Source organism: Aptenodytes patagonicus, chromosome 4, assembly GCF_965638725.1.
Source record: "Aptenodytes patagonicus chromosome 4, bAptPat1.pri.cur, whole genome shotgun sequence".
NCBI classification, from domain to species: domain Eukaryota; kingdom Metazoa; phylum Chordata; class Aves; order Sphenisciformes; family Spheniscidae; genus Aptenodytes; species Aptenodytes patagonicus.
In genome coordinates this window covers 57,435,166-57,449,826 of record NC_134952.1, presented here as the reverse complement: position 1 = coordinate 57,449,826, position 14,661 = coordinate 57,435,166, and the positions used below count along the sequence as shown (strand labels likewise).

Sequence of the window (14,661 nt, the reverse complement as noted above, 5' to 3'; positions counted from 1 at the left end):
CATCTCAGCTTCCTCTCTACTGCCTTAAGACAAAGATTCTAGACACTAGCTATATAACAAACTACTTTTATCTCTGCCCATCAGACAGAAAGAAATCAAGTTAGACACATGAGTGCAAGCCTGCCTTTGCACAATTCACCCATAGGATTGCAAAATCAACTGCAATGCCCAAATACCGTTAATGCTTACAAAAAATTCAAAAGACATTTTTCCAGCAAGCGTATCTCCTTAGTATAAGTTTAACACATGCAATTATCTTTCTCCCCCGCAAAATATAAATTCTCAAATTATTACCAGTCCTAAATAGGACCAAATTGGACAGTCACCCGGGTATCAATCTCCTCTAGCGGATACCCCTACAGAAAGGTTTAATATAACTACTACTGCCTTTGACCAAATGGGTTGCTTCCTGGAAATGAACCAATTGGAAGTTCTGTATGTTCAGGTTCTTGCAAACAGATTTGCCATACCATACCTACCTACCTACCATACTTTACTGTCGTTGCCATATATTCTCACTGTTGCATAAGAACAGGAAAACTATGTCTACATAACTATGTAAGCTGGAAGAAAAGTGTCCCACCGGTACTTTTAGCTTTTCAAGCACACTGTCTTCCATTTCTAGTTAGAAAGGTACAGAATAGAAAGTGAAAACAAATCCTTCCTGAACCATTTCTGAGACCAAATTAAACCTCATTTCACTACAGAGAACCTGTGTAGTTCAAATATAGTAAAACCCAGAAGCTTGAGTGGGACACGACAGGACCAAGGAGTTATGAAGCATCCTGCTTTTACATGATCAAGCCCCTCATTGTTTGACCAAATCTATATAATCAAATTTTTACTTTCCTCTTGAATATCCAGAAAAAGAAAAATCTTAAAAGAAAACCGGCTGATGCTGTCATAGGTCTATCACCGTCCTCTTTGTACGTACATTTTATTAGTGTCTAATCTAAGACTCCTCAAGATACCACAGTTTAACATGCTACTGCATGCCAGCTGCTCAGCAATAACTGATTGCATGTTTGGTATAGATATGCAATACAATGTGCAGTCTTACATTTCCTCCTCTAAAGTTTATATTGCCCGTGCTCCATCTTCCATTTACTGCAGATTACTGCTATAACTGCACAAACACCTTAAAAACACAAAAAAATCTCACTGCTGCCAGAAGGGACAGTCCTACACATCTCTACTATACAGTTGCTTACACCCACCCTGGCAACTTACTTTTTTATTCGCCACTTTGATCAACTCCCCAGCCTGCTTTGCCTTGCAGTTGCCTAAACACTTCTGTTGACAAAAGGGAAAATGAGGCACAAGCCTCTGAAGTTAATGGGAAGGGAAGACTGCCACTTGCAGCAACAGATATGGCTTAGAGTGAGTCAACATTAATATTCAATTAAGACCATGAGTATACTTTTAAAACAAAACATCTGATTGTTCTCACTTACCAGGCTTTGCTTCACCTTACCGACTGGCCCTGGAGCACATAAACTGCATACCTTTCAGATGAAAGTAAAGCAGAACATGTGCTTCAGAATCACACCTAATGTGCACCACCTGCTAATGCCATAGGACCAGACTAGAGTGAGTTCAAAATAAGCTCCCTTCAATGTACCCCACATGGCTCTTGGGTCCTTAGCACCTACTGCTGGCCTCTACAAATCCCCTTCTGTAGGGAGCACTATTTACCAGTGTGGAAGTAGCCTTACAGCATCTGGGAAACGAAGTCCTGAGAGTGCTCACTGACCTGGCCACAGCTACTCAATGCTAAACTGTAGTAACGTGAGCATGCATCTGAGCTCCCACTCACTGTTGCACACTTGTACCAAAGCAGGTTCCTCAAGCGACACTTTTGAACATAGCCACTTTCACTGAACTCATAGCTGGTACAGACTGCAATGCCATATGGTCCTGTAGTATTTAATGCACTTATAGGTACCTGGATTGGCTAATTAGGACTACAACAAAATGAAACACTTATTAAATTAAATGCTTATTATGACATCAAAATTCAGCGAACACAACTTTAACAATATACTAAGAACGGAAATATTCAGAAAGAAAACAACATGTTCAAGAGTCATTTTCAAAAGATGACAGTTGCTTAAGCCTCTTGTGAAACTTTTCATCAATCTGATCTTCCAGTAAGAAACATAAACCTATAAAAAGAGAGGAATTTAAGTTTGGAAACACTCCTCTAAAGGCTCCTACTGCTTTAATAAAGACTTAGATTCTTAACTATCATTTATCCAGTACTGGATTGTTTCAGCCAAGCCTTTTCCCGCCCCCTCCCCAGATGAGCGTGAAAACTTTGCTCTTTTCAGTATACTAAGCAAAACAGACTATTTTGGGGAGAGTATGTACATTTTGGCAATTTAAATTTTACAGTGCTCAACTGTGACATAAGTGTGGTGAGAGAAATAAAATAGTATAATTGACTTTTATAATATTTTAAATATGGTTAACGTTCAACCCTTGATTTCCGATAAAAAGGACTAGCTTTTCACAGAAGTCTCCAAAATGTTAAATCCAATGAATGAGTTGTCACAGCTTCAAAGGATAGTTCTGCCTTTTTATGACGTTATTTAAGGCATGTTTTAAAGAAGAGGTTGTGTACAAAATGAATAATGATTATTATACATGTCAACCACAGTGAACAGTATGGACTTAACAGCATGTGGGAGTACAAAATCTATGGTATACACTATTTACTTGCAAGATAAAATACAGGAGTATGAATTGCCATTTTAATGAATTCTATAAACTTCAGTGTTGAAATACAGGCTGCACGTTTCCCAATGAAACAGAGCTGTTTTTAAACTCTCGTAGAAAACCAACTGACAATAGCTTGGCAAGAGCGCTACAAGAAAATTAAAATGAAACTGTCCTGAATGTACCCTGTAAACAGAAAATACTTGTGTTTCCAAACTGTAGGATCTGCCTTAAACTTTCACAGAAAATATCTTTTCTCCAATTCAATCATTACAGACTGTTTCATGCATTCAAGGCCAAATCTATTTGGCCTCCTCTAAAATGGTTAATCTTGAACAGGGAACAGAATTGATAAGGGAGAGAAACAAATTTGTAAGTTTTGATGGTAAGATTATGGTGTTACAGAAACAGAATGCAAGTATGAAAACCTTAAAAAGTTCTGATTAAAAACACTGGCAAAATTTCCTCTGATAGTGCTCCGCAACAAGGCTTCATTGATTAAATAGACCTATTCTGACACACGCTAGCTGGGGGATTAACCTTGCATTTTTACAGGGAGGAAGTCTACAGCAATTGGAGATTCAGTGAAATGCTGTAGTAGCAGACATCTTGGGCTGGTAGAGGAAAAAAGGTGTATTGAATTTTCTGTATTTTTATTGGATTTTCTAGATAATATTGAACATCCTTTCCAAGCAAGACTTTTTCTACTCTTTGATTCAATCTTTATTAAATTTTCTGGTAATGTAGCCCTACCTTTTAAAAATACTATTTAAGAGATTCAGATAAATTTGAAATGTAAATTATCATTAGATATTAAAAGTAAGAGTAAGTTGCTAGAAGTTACTTTCTGGACATAGTTAAAATCATTTAGACATTCATAAAGATGTTGTGTGGTCTATCTGGTTTACTTAAAGGCCTAATCAACTTGCTTTGAAGTAAACGTGAAGTGAGACTCATAAATCACACAGATTGTTTATTTCCGTTCCCTTGAACAAACAAAAGGCATTTGAGAAATGATGATCAAATAGTCATTTTTCAGAGGACTTTTTTTTTTTTTTTAAAAGTCAGCTCCAAAGTCGTAAACATGTTAGATCTGATTAAGCCAGCTTCTCCTTAAATGCTCAGCTAAACTGAGCTTATAATGGGAAGAAGTTGTTCTAAGTACACAGTCTGCTTGTACACTGTTAACTACATTGGCTACCTTCTTAGGATTTTTCATACGTATGCTCAAGCACACACTTCTGGCTAGCGTTACATGCTTATCAGTCAAAACTGAATTATGTGAATGCTATTACAAACACTTCAGAAAAAATCTTAGTAACAAAACCTTAGAGAAATCAGTACATGATGAAGGATTTTATAGTGAATACTGCATATTTACCAGTTTCCCACTGTATTTCATATTTTTAAAAGAAAGCTAATCAAAGTCAGAAGATATGTGTTTTGCTGTTTGTATGGCTTTGTCAATTAAAAAAATCGATTTCTGTCAGTCGTGCATATTATAGTTTAACAAAGAGCAAGTGCCCAAGTCTTTTCAATCACATAAATCTTAATAAATCAGAGGAACACCACACTTGTGGCTTCTGATAAAAGTACTGCTTGTTTTCATTTAGTGCCCACTGTCACATTAGCATTAAACTGCTTTAAAGCCTGTACTGTATTTAGCCTTTCATTTTTACAGAAGACACCAGCATTACTTAAGATGGGGACTTGTATTTTCAGTCCTCAAATAGCTTTAAATTGTCCTTGTTCAATTCATTCCAGGCATACTATATTTTTTTCCTTTCAGCTATTTAAACTGTAAATGTTTCATGAATAAATGAAAATGATGAATAATAGAAGGGTGCACTATATGAAAATATGTTTAACATATATATTATTCAATTTCTTAGAAGTTCAATTTGTAAATGCCATTCCATACATTTTCCTATTTTTTTCAAAAGCTTCTAGAATTTTTTATATTTTCCATTAGAAAATAAATAATGCTTACTATTTCAATCGTACCCCTAATCTGGTATTAAAAAAACCCCAAACCCCACTTTTTATTTACTACAGTAAACGAACTTGAATTATTTATTCTTCATGAGTTAACATTCCCCGTGCCATAGAGAACAACTAAAAAAATGTGATATTTGGGGTTTTTTTTATTTGGAAGAAAGTATAATGACAAATAGCGAGTGAAAATATCATTACTTCATACATTTTGAGAGGAAAATAGCTTGCTTTGTTCAAGAGACAGAACACATACACATCCCCAACACTAAGAAACTTGGAGGGTAAAGTATGTTAAGGCATGAACTGTATGTGTATTCTCACACAAGGACTTGGAATGCATTACAGAGCCTTTGGCAGGATCTCAGTCAGGTTTGGGGGGGTGGTGTTGTTTACCTTTTAGTCTGACAATATCTTTATTTCTTGTAAGAAGATGCTTTTATCTGGTTAATACAGTATGTCTAGAGTAGGGGATCTAGGATCAGGTATGAGGTCCTAGATCCAGCTGCGCTATTCAGTTGCACCTTAACTTGGTGTCAGGGCAAAACTCGGGCATCCATGAAAATCTCTCTTCCTTCCCACCTCTGACGTTGGTTTCCATAGAAAGGACACCCAAGAACGTGAGCTGGACAGAAGCTGTGGTACACTTCAACGGAAAGACCAGACACAGCCATAAAAGTCGCTTGGGTTTTAAGAGGTTTTGCTAAATAGAGAGAGTAAGATGGAGAACCTTATGAGAATGCAGTCTCCTCATTCCTTGCAAATTCTTTACCCCAAACTCATGTGCAAAATCAGGAAACTGCTAGAGCATGTTTCACAAGGACAAAGAGAAGAACAAGAAATGTGTGCAGGACCTATGGACTTCAGAGGTAGAGGAAGAAAAGTTTTCTTATAAGATGAAGGAATTCAGAAATAAAGACATCTACTAAGACATTCTAGTGGAAAAGGGGGAAGACATTTGCAGTTCTTTTTTTCAGCTATGAAAATGTGCACGATTCAGCAACTCACTTGAACTAAGTTTACCAGTAGGTACAGAGGAAAAATAGGGAACTTGACAAAGGTATTGCATTTCAGCTTCAGTGTCTTACATGAATTGTCCCTAGTTCTTAAACAGAAGCAACAGCAGTTATGAAAATCTCCACTCCCTTTTTCTAAAGAACATCCTTAGGTATATAGACACACACTTTCACACAAACATGCACGTCACACCTACAGCATGCAACAGAAATATTTAAAATGCCAACAGATCACCAATGAAATTTTAACAATTTTTCACCCATTTTCTTTTGCTTGCTTTTCTTTTTTGATTTCCCAATTTCAGTATTGTATTTATCAATAATAACAATGAAATATTGCAGCATGAATCTGTACTTGATACAAACGTAGATCTCAGCTGTAGAAATAAAACTATGGGGTAGCACATCAAGACAGCTGGATATGCTAGAGACAGCATTTCCAAGAAAAGCCCACTACTCTTAATATCTATTTTGAGGAACCCGCTACTGCATTGGCCGCTGGGAAGGTGGAACATATGCTTGTAAAACCATCTCCTTTCTCATCTCAGCATCCTCTAAGAGCTTCTCTGGACAGGAAAGCTAAGCCCCACACTGCACATTGCAAACCACCACTGTGTCCAAATTCTGCACAGATGCTCAAAAAGGCTGTAAAAAGTTGAACAGGCTTCGGAATTTTTTTTTTCCAGTTAAAAGCAAACATTACTATTTTACTATTATTACTACGATATCAACCTTTTTTTTTTTACTTAGAGAGATAAGGGTCTTGTAGCATTAAGACACATATCTTGGGTATCACTCCTAGTTTTCTATGTCATTCTTGGACAAGCTGTTTAGTTTAGGACATCTTATTATCTTTCTTCTTTTAAAATATTACCATAGTCTTAAAGTGAGTCATTCAACACCAAGATAACATAACAAGTTTCAATGAACTACCATAAACACTGAAAAGAACAAAATCCTTCCGTGCAGCATCCCACCCAAGGGAATTCTTATTGCTAGGACTATGATATTCTTTCCCTAGATTTAGTTTTGGGTCTATCTGCACAGCAAAGAACTGCTGTATGAAGACTTACCCTTTGCTTTTTTCACACTGTTACAGCACCCTGAATATTTGACTCTTTCTGCCCTTGCCAGAATTACATTTTATTTGCTTAAAACAGTGTGGAACCTGTAGTTAAGTGTATTCACAACAATTTTTGCTCTGATCTGAAGACACAAATGTGTCTTCTACATGTGCCTGAACATTAACAATAGTTTTCCAGCATTTTACATACAAATAAAAGGGATACCACTCTTACCTGGAACCATGTTCAAGTCAATTTTACAAACAGGCAGCAGAACCAAGCCATAATAAATACAGAAATAAATGAATGTATTTTTATCCTTTTAATGTTTTGTTTCCCCACAATTTGAAAGGTACTGCCCTGAGAGTTCTCATGCAGCTGATCAGTTAACATTTAGGTTTACTGCAGACTTGCATATTTCCCGCATTACCCATCCAAAACTTTACTTCAAAAAGACTGAGTACTCACAAATCCACCTGTGGCAAAGCATAACAGCGATTCCTAAGCGTTTTGAAGAGAAATCCCAAATATTTCAATAAAGATAAACAAACAGGCTCTAAAAAACATGTGGACATTTCAGCAAATCTATCCGTGAACTGTCTGTCCCGGATTTTCAAAAAAGCTCATCTCCTAAAAATAATGGGAACTACTTGGCACTACATGCTTTTGAAAAATCTTGGCATCTTTTTAAATAACTTCTGTCATTTACTTACATTTTTGAAGTACACTGATACTATCTTCATGATCAAAAAGGAAGGAAGAAGGAAGTTTGCTTTCCTTTTCTAATCGCAGTATACATTACTGTGTACTTCAGGGTTTGAATTCTCTGAATCAATGCTCAGATGGTATACCAGTAAAACACCGTTCTCCAATGAAAGTAGTAACTGAGTATCACTGAATGCTGATATTCCAAGTAGGCTATACTCAGGTAGTAACTGTATTTCCTATAGATTTGTTGTGAGTTCTCATTTATCGTAAAAGTGATTTCAAGATACTACTAAAATGAATTGTACTTACTGTTGTAAATTTGTTTTTAATAGTGTGTAATATTTGGCAATAATGAAGAGTCATTAGTTGGCAATTGGTCATATAATTAAAATGACTGCTCATCACCCCTAAGCTTACAAGAAGCAATGAACCATAGCCTATTTATAAACACCTGTATAAAGTTTCAAGTCATTTACAGCTGTTAAGCATGTGATCTGAAAGCAAAAGGGTGCTTTCCAAACTCAGCTACACCTCTGCTTGAACTATTTCAATGTCAAACATGTGTAAGTCTTATCTTATTTAATTGTACACAGAGTCACAGAAACATTGAAAAACAAAGTAATGATGGGACTGCTTAAGACCAGTTTGCTTTAACTGTCAGGCCCGCGATAGCATAAATTATGCTCTGTGGCTTCATAAAAAGCCTTGCTTTCTTACTATGCAGGGAGCCAATAAACACTAAATAATCATCAATATTATCACATGAAACAGATCCCAGTTTAAAATTTAGATCTTGGTATTCGTGACTCCCTTTTTATCTTCACAGCAGTTTCAAAATGCCTGGATATTTAAAATACCATTCTGAACTTATTACTTTTGTTTACATTTAATAAAACCTAGCTGTTTATCACAGATCACATTGTAACAGTCTGATTTTAATTTATACAAAAGGTCAGGGCAACTTTATTTTTTTAATGATAGCCAGAAATGACTGGACCTCCCAGGAGAATGTAATTATATCACAAGCTGTTGCTGCTGTTTGCATTGTGGCACTTAAGCTTATTAGAGGACTTAAAACATTCTTTATTACCTACAAGCAAATAAGGAGTATATAAGCTAACCAAATGCTCAAAGACCAGCTTCAAGAGATATACAGACAAGAAAACAGTAACAATGTGGTTCCTGAGTCCCTGGACACAAACGTTCTTCTTTTCAGAAACTGAGATCGCTGCTCCTTCTTTCACCTTTATTGTGGCATCAGTGATGCAATTTTTGAAATGTGGGTGGTCAATTACTTGTATGCAAACTTCAGTAATCACTGCTTGCAACAGAAGGGAGACCAGAGAGGATTAGCATTAGGAAAACACCTTGTTAGGGTCAACTTTTGAATCTGAATCAGCAACCCAACACTTCTGAAGACAAATGATAGCTTTCTGTTAATTATAAGGTACTTGAGTTTCAAAGCTTAATGGATCCCATTTTTCTTTTTCCTCACACAGTATTTTTTTTTAAATATAAAAATTCTAGTTTCTAGCCAACAGACCTGCCTGAAAACGTTGCATCTGGAGTACACATCAGAATAACTTCTTTATCCACGGTGAAGATTTATATTTCTACATTTTAAGGAGACAGATTTCAGCTTTAAAATATCTGAATATTATATTTTTGTTTCTCACTGCAGAAATATCAAAATGTTTCATCAATAATAAAAAACAGGAACTTCCTTTCAGAATAATAAGACTGTAAAGAGATGACAGCAGCTTTTGCAGTACTGGTGTCTTTGATACTCAATTACTAATACGTTATTATTAGTAATATTAATTATTCATATTATGTTATTGCTGAATCTCCTTCAAAACTCCACCACTAGACCCCTTAGATTTTGAATCAAATCATAGTCTGAGACCTATTTTGTCCCTAAAAGTGAAGAAGTTTAAAAATTTTTAAGGCTACTAAAAATTCAAGCGATCCCTAATTCTTGAGAAAAACAAAAATCAAGTATTATTTGTGTCCATTCACTGGCTAGATTCCCTCACAGAATGTCTGTCATATAAACACTGTTCCAGAAACAGTTGAAGGCACAGACATGTACATTGTGTAAATAAAGAGCACACAATGGAAGATCTCAGTGATGATATTTATGTCCATGAGCATGGAGAGGAATGGTAACTCAAACATGGCATAGCCCTTAACACATTATTCCGTCAGTGCCTCCTGTCTCAAGTGAAGACAGATGTCATCAAGGATCATGCATTATAGGTGTTTTATCTCTACTAGGCACAGCATGTTTAATGGAATTTGCATAAAGAAGTTCATCTAGGCTAGGGTTTCCTGAAGTGCTGACAAGTACCAAGTCTGTCTCTCCCACCAAGCATCCCAAACAGTTTTCAGATTTGAGCTAAACTAGGCCTTGGGCAATCCACCCAAAGCAACTTCAATACCTCACAGCTAGTGTCCCATCAGGAGAAAACAGATCTCTTCACTGTGGAAAGAAATGTTTGGTGCCGCAGTAAAACTGCAAGAGGGGTCAATGCATGGAGATCCCAGGTGGATGAGGCTTGTGCAGAGCAATACATGAAAAAATGACAGACAAATGGTGACAGAGTAAAAGGCCAGCATATTCACTGCTGGCTGAACCTACAGTTACTTGTTTCCCTGCCAATGCCAATGTGTGGAACTGGTGGCAAGCAACTGGGAAACCGGCCATCCCTCTTTGGTGCTCTTACATACTTGCTCAGCGATTACTCCAGCAATTTCACACGCATACTCAGGATTTGACTGCCTTTATTCACCAAAAGCCAGGCTTTAAACTGGATGTCCCCAGGTCATGCACAATTGTACACCGTCATTTATATAATATGATCACTAAGCAAACGTCCATGATTATCAGAATACAACTGACCGTTCACATCTAGAAATATCTGTTTGCCTAATAACTGGGCTAGTACATGCATATTTAGAAATGCTATTAAATGTGTGGGTTTGCTCATGCATGCTACTTTTTTCTTTAAAGAAGTTTGCAATACTGCAAGTCGAGTCTACATAGAAAACCCTATCTATCAAAGGCTAGATACTAGCAAAATAACTATATCCATTTTACAACCAGCCTTGGGTAGAAAGCAAAGCAGTCCTGAGTTTTGGTATTTTATCTACAACTAACTTATTACACAACAGCTGGGAAAGTCACTTTGCCTTTCCTCTACAGTGTTTTCATCTGTGTAATGAGATTAGTAGGTAGAGATGGCTTGCAATGCTAATGTCATTAGAATGCTGCATTTGATAATTATCTAATATGGTTACTTTGACATTATAAAATGATACAAAATATTAGGTACTCTGAAAAAACCTGTCTTGAAATCTGAAGTAGTCATTTAAAATGATGAACTAGAACAGTAAACCAAAGCATTGAGTCACCTTTGCAGAGTCAGGCCTTCAGATCTCTTTTTCTTGATTTCTCATTCATAAAATGAAAATAAAATATTGTCCTGACTAATAGAAGAGTCACAAAGATAAAGCTGAGCTCCCCGCTAGCAAGCAAGTCAAACCTCTGGCATCTGGCTGCACATCTTTCATTTCCCCTTTACTGAGTGCCCAGCTTTGCAGTCACTGGTTTGATTTAGGTGTTGCTGAGCCTTGCAAATGCATGTGAAGAAAACGGGAGCAGTAAATACACAGTATTTCTGTGAATAAGGAAACATGACTGGGAATAATGAACACAGAGACAAGGAGTCAGGGGTTTCTGGTTCAGATTCAGGACTGCCTCTGATTTACATGTGACCTTCATAAGTGATTTTATCTTTTCATCATTTTTTCCCCACCAGTAAATGGGATGATAATACATTCCAATACTACCAAGGGAGTAACAAAATATACACTAACAGTTTTGAGGCACACAGATAATGTGACAAACACCAATGAAAACATAAATAAGGAAATGAATATTTCTGTGCAAAGCCTAGCAGGGTTTTGCTGTACAGTATAGAATAAGGCTGGATCCCATACTGAATACTGAGACTGAAAAAGGATGATTGATTTTTAATTAATAACACAGCATGTGATTAGGCAATTAAGACTATCCCAGAGTGGATATACATGTAGGACAGAATTAACATTGCTCATACAACTTCTGTTCTTTCATTTCCTAACTTTTTCGTGCCAGACTTTCCACTCTTCAGAAAAGTTCTGTTGTGTACTGCAAGACAATAATTAGGTGCATTGAATACCACTTGCAACTGAGGCCTATTTTCAAGGAAAAGTTATCTAAAACTGTCTTGAGGTACTAAGAACAGCTGCCTCAATAAAAACTCTGGCATAATTTGTCATGAAAACAGGTAACATGAGTGGAAATATCAAAAGGAAAAAGGTTGGGTTTTTTTTTTGGACTAGCCATGCTAAGAGGGTATGCACCCAATAAGCACACAGCTTTACCAAGAAAAAGCAGAGAATACCTCACGTAGGTTTCTCCATTCTCCAACATGACAACTGGACAACAACCTGGGGAAACAAAGGCACTTCCTGGGGAGCAGCGCATCCCATTGCTCCACAGGAATCTCACCACACCCCGCTACCTCCACCCTTCACCAACAAACGCCCAAGCCCCCGCGGGCGGCCCGAGAGGAAACCACCGCACCCGTTCCAGCAGCGAAGCCCTCCTTCACGCAGAGCCCTAAAAAACCCTCCTCATCCACGAGGCCTACCCCTGCACGGCTTTAGCCCGCCTGCAGCCCTACCCCTCCGCTTGCCCCCCGGCCGCGACGATGACGGCCATGGCGGAGCGGCCCCCTATCCTCGCACCAACGGCTGATTTCAAATCAGCCCACCCTCACACCCCCGCCCACCCCCGCGGGCGCGGCCCTCCCAGCCCGCCCGCGCCCCCCGCGCCGCCCCACCCCTCACCGACCTGCCGGGCGCATCGCGCCGCCGCCACCGCTGCTGCTGCTGCCGCTCCTGCTGCTGCCGCTCGCTCGCTCGCTCGCTCTCCCCCGGACCAGAGGGCGCTGTCCCGCCCGCTGAGGTCTCCGCCGCCGGGCCGGAAGCGTGGGGCCGCCCCCGGCTCCTCCCGGCAGTGGGGCTCCGCCGCCCGCTCCAGCTCCCCCATATCTCCCCCGGCGGGAAGCGTCGCCGGCCGGCTCTGAGGCGGGAGTGGGAGGGGAGCCCCCGCTGAACCGCCCCCCCTCCCCGCCCCCCCGTTAGACGCGGTAAGAGCCCTCGACCGTCGAAGTTGGTTGGCTGTGGAGAGAAAATGAGGGAGTCGAGCCTTCCCAGCTCTGCAGAGTTTTGGGTTTAGTGCGAGGCCGCAGCAGGGAGCCCAGGTCATCCCAGGGAGCCACCGCGTTGTGTGGAAAGCCCACCGAGGACGAAGGGCGCCCAGGAGATAGCCCCAGAGATCCCTGTCATAGCATCGCAGTTTCAGTGCCCTGCCAGGAAGGTGTTCTGGTGTGGCATCATTTAACACCTCCGCTATATTATGCTGTATATTTATTTTTTGACGTGGCACAGAGGGAAACCAAACCTAAAAAAGTGAGACAAAGCATCCTGTGAGAGAGCCTGCAAACGCTTCAGCTCACTGCTATGCTGACCATCAGATTTAGTTGGGCGCCATTGATCAAGGTAGCATCTTTCAAGTTCAAAATAAAGGCTAGACCCACCAGGAGGAGCTGGAGTTGCCCCTTAAAATAGGATTACAGGAAAACTGGAAGTACCTTCTGGAAGAAAAAAGTGTTAATTTGGTTCCCAAAAGAGGCAAAGCTTGTCTGACTGCACTTCAGGCATAGGTGTGTGCTTCTTGTCCATCTGAACTTCTATGTTCCCCTTCCCTACCAGAACTGTAATGACTTGTGGCTGATTTTAGTGAAATTTGTCAAAGGTTTTAAATATCTCAAAGGTGATAAGTATCAGTTTCAGGAATGTGGGTGGCCAAAATAGAGGAGACAAATGCTCAGCTCTGCCTAAACTGAAGGAAAGGCTGCAGAGTGAATTCAAGCAGTGTCAGGGAAAGGAAAATCTATATAGAGGCAGTCTTTATAGATGCCTCAGCATGACAAAACCCTCACAGTTTGCAATCAACCACAAATCTGCAGGAGGCTGGACTCAAAGAACTACTTCTGTAAAGCCCTTGCATGTTGCAGGGACCATGTCCAACTGAAATATGTGAAAAACTGCACCATTGTGAGCTGTTCCTGTTTCTGTCATTACACAGGTAGATACTTGTTTTTTATTCGGTATGGTTTGGGGGGGGCGGGTCAGTTTGCTTTTGCCAATGACTGAGTGGTTTTGGTGAATTTCTGGCTTGGTGTGGCCTACCACGCAGAGGAAACCTAGCTACATATGCACAGGGAAAATCCAGACTAGAACCAGTCGTGTCAGTCTACATGTGCATTGGGAAGAGCCTGAGATACCTCCCATTGTTCCTTTCTGCTCATGTTTCACTTCAGGTTTCATTCATTGAAGTGACAGATATCTAGGCAATATGTCATTTCAGTACTGTATTTTTGGACACAGGGGATGCAGTGCTAGTGTCAGTAGTCTTGAGTCATGAGCAGGATGAACAGGAAGGCGATATCTTATAATGGAGGAAGCAATATGTCAAAGATAAAACACTTGGAAATATTGCATCTGACTATTTTGCCAAGGCAATAATGATTGCTGCTTGTTAAAAGATGGGTTAGATAATGTGTTTGGATGTGGTTGGGATGATTTAGCAGTCTGAACTGTGACGATCTTCACTGTAGAAACCAGAATTCATAAAAAGGAAAAAAAGATAATTAAGTATAAATGTATTTAAATATAAAAATAACTAAAGTGGAACTTGGAACTCTGTCATTCCAGTAAAAACAAAACAAAATTAGGAGTTTTTTCTGGGTGTTAGGATGAGGGACAAAATGGAATTGTGATAGGCCAATTATTTACATTTTGAGAGGAAAGAAAAGTAAGCCAGCACTGTGGAAATGAGTCCTAAAAGGAAGAATAAGATTTGCTCTACTCAGATTTTAAACCAAACAACAGGCAGGCTTCTACTAGTCATAGAAAGATAAGCCTTCAGCAGAGTCCAAAAGCAAGAAGCTCTGCTCCACACGGAGGCCTTGCTGGAGCATTGGTCAATGCACATGGCATGCACGAAGGCTTGCAATGGTATGGGCAAAATGTGTGTTCTCGTCCGGGGG

At 39.3% G+C, this 14,661-nt stretch overlaps 1 protein-coding gene across 2 annotated transcripts in view; it reads right to left on the bottom strand.

The window, feature by feature from the left end:
• Positions 1–12,444, bottom strand: part of BANK1 (B cell scaffold protein with ankyrin repeats 1) — a 159,668-nt gene extending 147,224 nt beyond the window's left edge. For both annotated transcript variants that reach the window (XM_076336811.1, XM_076336813.1), the window contains exon 1: positions 12,399–12,444. In XM_076336811.1, the coding sequence (XP_076192926.1) occupies positions 12,399–12,411 (13 nt within the window). In that variant the 5' untranslated portion in view covers positions 12,412–12,444. The remainder of the gene's footprint in view (positions 1–12,398) is intronic.
• Between the last annotated feature and the right edge of the window lie 2,217 nt (positions 12,445–14,661).